Genomic DNA, 6,912 nt, shown 5'->3' with positions numbered 1-6,912 from the left:
GATTATCTTATCGTAGAAGAAACCGTTGGCTCCTACCCATATGGCCTGGAAGGCATTGATCAACAAGGCTCTACCGCTGTATGAAGCTACGTATCTACAGTGGTGTGAAAAAGTGTTTGCCCCCTTCCTCATTTCCTGTTCCTTTGCATGTTTGTCACACTTAAGTGTTTCGGAACATCAAACCAATTTAAACAATAGTCAAGGACAACACAAGTAAACACAAAATGCAATTTGTAAATGAAGGTGTTTATTATTAAAGGTGAAAAAAAATCCAATCCATCATGGCCCTGTGTGAAAAAGTGATTGCCCCCTTGTTAAAACATACTATAACTGTGGTTGTCCACACCTGAGTTCAATTTCTCTAGCCACACCCAGGCCTGATTATTGCCACACCTGTTCACAATCAAGGCATCACTTAAATAGGAGCTGCTTGACACAGTAAGGTCCACCAGAAGATCCTTAAAAGCTACACATCATGCCGAGACCCAAAGAAGTTCAGGAACAATTGAGAAAGAAAGTAATTGAGATCTATCAGTCTGGAAAGGGTTATAAAGCCATTTCCAAAGCTTTGGGAATCCAGCGAACCACAGTGAGAGCCATTATCCACAAATGGCGAAGACATGGAACAGTGGTGAACCTTCCCAGGAGTGGCCGGCTGCCCAAAATTACCCCAAGAGTGCAGCGACGACTCATCCAAGAGGTCACAAAAGACCCCACAACAACGCCCAAGGAACTGCAGGCCTCACTTGCCTCAGTTAAGGTCAGCGTTCATGCCTCCACCATCAGGAAAAGACTGGGCAAAAATGGCATGCATGGCAGAGTTCCAAGGAGAAAACCACTGCTGAGCAAAAAGAACATCAAAGCTCATCTCAATTTCTCCACAACACATCTTGATGATCCCCAAGACTTTTGGGACAACATTCTGTGGACCGATGAGACAAAAGTGGAACTCTTTGGAAGGTGTGTGTCCAAGTATATCTGGCGTAGAAGGAACACTGCATTTCATAAAAAGAACATTATACCAACAGTAAAATATGGTGGTGGTAGTGTGATGGTCTGGGGCTGTTTTGCTGCTTCAGGACCTGGAAGACTTGCCGTGATAAAAGGAACTATGAATTCTGCTGTCTACCAAGAGATCCTGAAGGAGAATGTCCGACCATCTGTTCGTGTACTCAAGCTGAAACGAACTTGGGTTCTGCAGCAGGACAATGATCCTAAACACACCAGCAAGTCCACCACCGAATGGCTGAAGAAAAACAAAATGAAGACTTTGGAGTGGCCTAGCCAAAGTCCTGACCTGAATCCTATTGAGATGTTGTGGTGTGACCTTAAAAAGGCCGTTCATGCTCGAAAACCCTCTAATGTAACTGAATTAGGACAATTCTGCAAAGATGAGTGGGCCAAAATTCCTCCAGGACGCTGTAAAAGCCTCATTGCACGTTATCGCAAACGCTTGGTTGCAGTTGTTGCTGCTAAGGGTGGCCCAACCAGTTATTAGGTTTAGGGGGCAATCACTTTTTCACACAGGGCCATGATGGTTTGGATTTTTTTTCACCTTTAATAATAAACACCTTCATTTACAAATTGCATTTTGTGTTTACTTGTGTTGTCCTTGACTATTGTTTAAATTGGTTTGATGTTCCGAAACACTCAAGTGTGACAAACATGCAAAGTAACAGGAAATGAGGAAGGGGGCAAACACTTTTTCACACCACTGTAAGTAGAGGGGTACCCAATAAGTTTAAAAAGGTGTGGGGTGGCTGGATAGACGACAATTCAACCGCATCAGATTAATTGCCTCCTGGTAAATAGTTGAACTATGTGGCGAGTGGTGAGGCTTGTGTAAGCCTGGATGGGAACTTATAACCGCCTTTACTACTGTTGCTGGGGGATATTATACTGCATATAACAAATGTACATTGTATATGTCCTCCCCCTTCCACTCTTTTCCCCTTTACTATGATTTCTATATAGAAGGATTCTGATGTCTGCTATTATTTGGTATGTAAGCTACATTGTACATTGATGCTGGGAATTGTGGTGCTGAATGTTTATTATGTTCTAAGTTTGTATACGTCTTTTTCTATGTTAAAAACCTTTAATAAAAATAATTTACAAAAAAAAATAAGAACTCAATGAAAAAGGTTAATAAGCATGTGGACGAATTTTTAAATATTGGAAGTTGAATATAGCTACTGTTCCTCTTTATAATGTTATACTGTAGTTATCCACACTGGGGGCAAGGGACAGACACAGCACACCTCTCAATGACTCCCAATCATTGTATAGCAGGGAGGGCACAGACAATCAACTCTGAGTGTCTGATTTAGAGGATAATTAAGGCCCCTTTCACAATAGCGGCGTCGGCGGTAAAGTGTTGCTATTTTTAGAGTTTAATTTTTACCGTCGTATTTGAGGAGGTATTCCGCCACTAGCGGGGTGCTTTTAACCCCCGCTGTCGGCCGAAAAAGGGTTAAAACCGCCCGCAAAGTGCTGTTGCAGCAGCGCTTTGCTGGCGGTATAGCCGCACTGCCTCATTATTTTCAGTAGGCAGGAGTGGTGGAGGAGCGTTATACACACCGCTCCTTCACCACTCCAAAGATGCTGCTAGCAGGACTTTTTTTACTGTCCTGCCAGCGCACCACTTCAGTGTGAAAGCCCTCGGGCTTTCACACTGGAGTGAATGGAGCGGCTCTTTCAGAGTGCTTTGCAATCGCTATTTTTACCGCTGTAGCGCCTGCAAAGCGCCCCAGTGTGAAAGGGGTCTTATTGTATTATCAGCAGCCCTCCTACCTTCAAAAACATAGAATTTTGGTAATTGGGGACACCTATACATCGCAACATCTTTGCCATTGGAAACCCTGGAAACATTTTTGACAATTTTGACTTTCCTGACTTCACTAGTCATATCCTTGTTCCAGGTCAGTGACTTAGAAAGTGCCCAAGCCAGAGGGGACAACTTACATTTTAAGAACATAAATGGAATGTTTTTGGCAATACAAGAACCCAGAGCTCTGCAATGCACAGGAAAGGAAACTTACATTAGGCTGTTGTTTCAGGTCTCCTTTACAATGGTTGTATTAAGCTGCATTACTCTGCATTGACGCAGGCTCAACGCAAGGGCACAAAGAAAACAGTTGTTCCCTATGTGCCCTTGTATTGAGCCTGCATTGAGCATTAGCCCTCGTTCACACCGATGCGATTTGTCACGCAATTTGACAGTTCCAAATCTAATGTTGCAGCAATTATGAAAAAGGTTCCTGCATTACATTTTTCCGATTTCATTGCAACTTGCATAGACTTCTGTTCGTTGAATTTGCAAGCAATGTAATTAGAGGTGCAAATCGCACTGATCTGTGGCTTTCTAATCGTGATGAAGTAGCTCGATTTCAAAGCCGCACTAGTGTGAACCAGGGCTTAATCTAAAGTCCTATTTGGGTACACATTTTTCTTAACTACATTTACAATTTTCTGCAGTGCGTTGCAAAAAAGACGTACAAAGGCAGCACAGCTCCAATGCGCATGCGTTGCAGCCCACCAGAATGCACGGTTGGGCACTACCATACTTTGTAGTGCTCCATGTTGCCAATAGTGGGGCACATCCACTTTCTTTGATGTTTTGGTGCATTGCCAGCCCATTCATTTGCCTTAATGCAGCGCACATTGACGCACGTGGGTTAGCCCAACACACAGCAGTGGAAAAGTGTAAACCCAAGAAAAACAAGTATTGTACATAATAAACTTTGCAAACCCAATTATTTCCCTGGATTTTAGTTTAAAATATTATTAGCTATGCCTTGCATGTCCTGTGTTTGGTAGTGATGCGTGTAAGTCCTGGGACTTTTAGTGCCTCTGCAGGGGGGTGGATAGAAATGGCACAGGTAGTGCTGTGGTTGAGTAGGAAGAATGGCATTACCGTTCTCTGCAGGATGGATGGGGAGGGGGTTAGGCATTGATGAGCCAGGAGGAGGGGTCACAGCCTGAGCCTTCAGTGGAGAGGCAGAGAGCCCCACACACCCACAGGCAGGTGCTGAACAAGGCATGGATGGCTGACAAGAGCCCTGTACATCAAGGGGTTAATGGCAGAGTCTGGTGAGACCACTGAAGGCTGACCGTCCCTAAATGTCACCGCAAGGAGGACCAGGTCCTGCAGGTAATGTGTTTGCCATGGCACAAAATTCTTTACCTCTGATACAGCTGACCTCTGCTGGAATTAAAATTAATTTACTGCTGCAAAAGTTGGTGGGGGTTCATTGCGTGCTAACGTCTGCAGCAGTGCAATAGTCTGCCCTTAGTGCAACAATCTGCAGAGGGCATAGGTTAGCGCAATAGTCTGCAGAATACTTTAGTGGCACATCACTATGTAATAGTCTGCAGCGGGCACAAAGGGCAAATACACCACTGCGAAGCAATTCCACTTAACAGACAGTCGTGTTTACTAAAATTGAATGTATGGTCTAATGATCTGCAGAGGGATGGATGCGACATAAATTGAAATACGAAAATATAATTTAGTTGATCCAGAAAGGGGAACAGTGTTTCAATCCAAAGGTAATTCTTTGCATTTTTTAAATTGCAGAAAGAGCAATGGCGTCCTGACAGCGATGGAAATTAGAATTATTTATCTCCATTTTTTTTTACAGGTGTACACACATTTGCAAAAATGTCTTTTTAACTGTCTTTAACAAGCAGCTTTCAACCGCTAAAACAGCGCATTTTGCATTTGGCGAGTTAAAAATTACGCTCTTTTTTTTTTAGAAACAAAATGATCAACTACTGGTTACAGATATTTCCTGGTGTATCGGAAAATGTATTTGAATTTGCGTTACACCTCCGTCGCAACTTATTGACACCAGGTCCGCAGGAGCTTGTTAAAGAAAGTCTGTCATGATGCTGTTAAGTTTTAAAAAAATATTACACAATCTATAACACTAAATTTTACATTATTTGGAAACTTGATTGTTCAGAAATCAATTTATACCACTTTATTCATCCCTGGGGGTATGTGGAAAGTGTTATTAGGTATTTAGCTACCCTAATGAAGAGTAATGAAGCTGGGAATTGCTATTTTGGCAAAGCATTTAAAGTGCATGACCAACCTGTATCATAGCTTGAAACTTTGGATCATGCAACTGTTACAGGACTACAAGTCCCAACGCTATGGAGCACTCTGAGACTTGTAATACTCCGACAGAGGGACAGCTGTGGTGCTGCATTGGCAGATCACTGTTGGTGACAGTAAGAGTTATGCGTATTATGTAACTCAGTCGGCCTCTCTGCACCAGCTTATTGAATAAGCCTGAAAAGATTGATGGATTTTGTCCTGCATGTGTTTTTTTTTTTTTTTTTTGTCATTTGTGTCTATTTCGTGCTGTGCTCTAAGCCTGCCAGGTGCACTGACCTTGTGTTGTTCTTCTTGTTTCAGAGCTATGAGTGACAGCGGGTGACAGCAGGTGACACCGAGTGACACATCTGTGATCCTGTCTGCGGTGACTCTGAGCAAGACACTGATAAGAGGGATCAGGTCCCGAGGGAGCTTGCAATCCAACACCGGCAGCTGAGGATGTGAAATATTGATCAGCAGCAGTCTGCGCCATGTCGTGCAGTTCGGGGGAGTGCAGGGGGCTCCCCCTTTACAGCTTCTACACAGCCCCCCCTGCCACGGACCCTATGCATTACTCCTCCGTGTCCCTCAGCCCCGATCCCCCCTTAAACAATGGCTCTGGGACCCCCTGTTCTGCCCAGGACCCCACACTGCAGATGAGCAGCCCAACTGGGGGCGTGAAAGAAGGGCAACCGGACTACTACCCCAAGTGTTTCTATCGCCACTATCTCACTCGAACCAGCATGCAGGGTGACATCTACAACTTCTTGGAAAGACCCAGCGGTTGGCGTTGCTTGATATACCATTTCAATGTGTGAGTATGTTCTTACCTCACCCTCGCCCCCCATTTGCAAATTTGCGCTTATGGGCGAACTCATCGCTATCCTCACTGGTCACCTGAGCCTGTTCTAGTGTCCCTCTTATCTCTGTAGCAAGTCTCCTGTCCTCCTCCTGTCTCTATTACACCGATAACACATTTACTATCTCCTCCATTTCCCCATTGTCAGATTGAGAATGCATAATTCAGGTCTCTGCTGGCGGGATTGCTGAGCTGGGGTATTGTCCATTCGGAAAAAAAAAAAGTAACCTACTCACTCTTGTCCTCTGGATAGGCAGACAGTTTTCAATTTGGGGGGTTTTTGTTTTCTGCAGTCAGTCCTACAATTTAAATGAGACAAAAAACGTAACCGAATGACATTTAATTTGCTCTTTGCATCATAAACAATCGCCATTTGTGTTATAAAATTTGATCCATTTTTCCATCTTAATGCTGCTGATCTCTATTAGCCACTTCCTGTCTACAAGCACTCGCTACAGTGTCAGCTGCTCATCATTGCTTTGAACTATCTTCTGATAGTGACAACAGGGGACCATGCCTGCACAATGTGTGTCAGCATGGCCATTTGTAGCCTCCACCAGGGGTACATATGATAGAGTGACAACGCAGGAGCACAGTTGGGAGACAGTTGTCACTCTATCACATGAAGTGCCTGAACAAGGACCTTTATGGCCGGATCAACAAGGTTTTTTTTTTAATATTTGAAAAGATTTAAAACATCTTTTAAAATAACATTGTTGACATTTTTTTGGCTGGGTTTAGATCTACTTTAATGACAGCCAGAGAACTAGTAATTTCAAGGGAGAACAACAAAAGCATTCCCTGTACTATTCACTACAAGTTTTATTTAAAGTGTTTCCAGCTGCCAAATTTGATATGGTAAAGTAGGACGATACAGATTACAACTCTGTCAATAGTCAATATTAACTCACTGTATGAAAGTTTTTGGAAACTCCATGTCCTGCTGTGC

General features: G+C 43.4%; 1 protein-coding gene across 2 annotated transcripts in view; it reads left to right on the top strand.

The window, feature by feature from the left end:
- The first annotated feature begins 4,017 nt into the window (after positions 1-4,017).
- The window catches only part of LOC143960401 (potassium voltage-gated channel subfamily KQT member 1-like), a 136,497-nt gene continuing 133,602 nt past the window's right edge, over positions 4,018-6,912 (top strand). For both annotated transcript variants that reach the window (XM_077468985.1, XM_077468984.1), the window contains exons 1-2: positions 4,018-4,153; positions 5,426-5,918. In XM_077468985.1, the coding sequence (XP_077325111.1) occupies positions 5,596-5,918 (323 nt within the window). In that variant the 5' untranslated portion in view covers positions 4,018-4,153; positions 5,426-5,595. The remainder of the gene's footprint in view (positions 4,154-5,425; positions 5,919-6,912) is intronic.

The sequence above is a fragment of the Lithobates pipiens genome, unplaced genomic scaffold (assembly GCF_037356315.1).
Source record: "Lithobates pipiens isolate NorthernLeopardFrog02 unplaced genomic scaffold, aLitPip1_a1.2 Scaffold_8, whole genome shotgun sequence".
Classification (NCBI taxonomy): domain Eukaryota; kingdom Metazoa; phylum Chordata; class Amphibia; order Anura; family Ranidae; genus Lithobates; species Lithobates pipiens.
The sequence above is the reverse complement of the archived record's forward strand: the minus strand, read 5'-3'. Positions and strand labels throughout refer to the sequence as shown.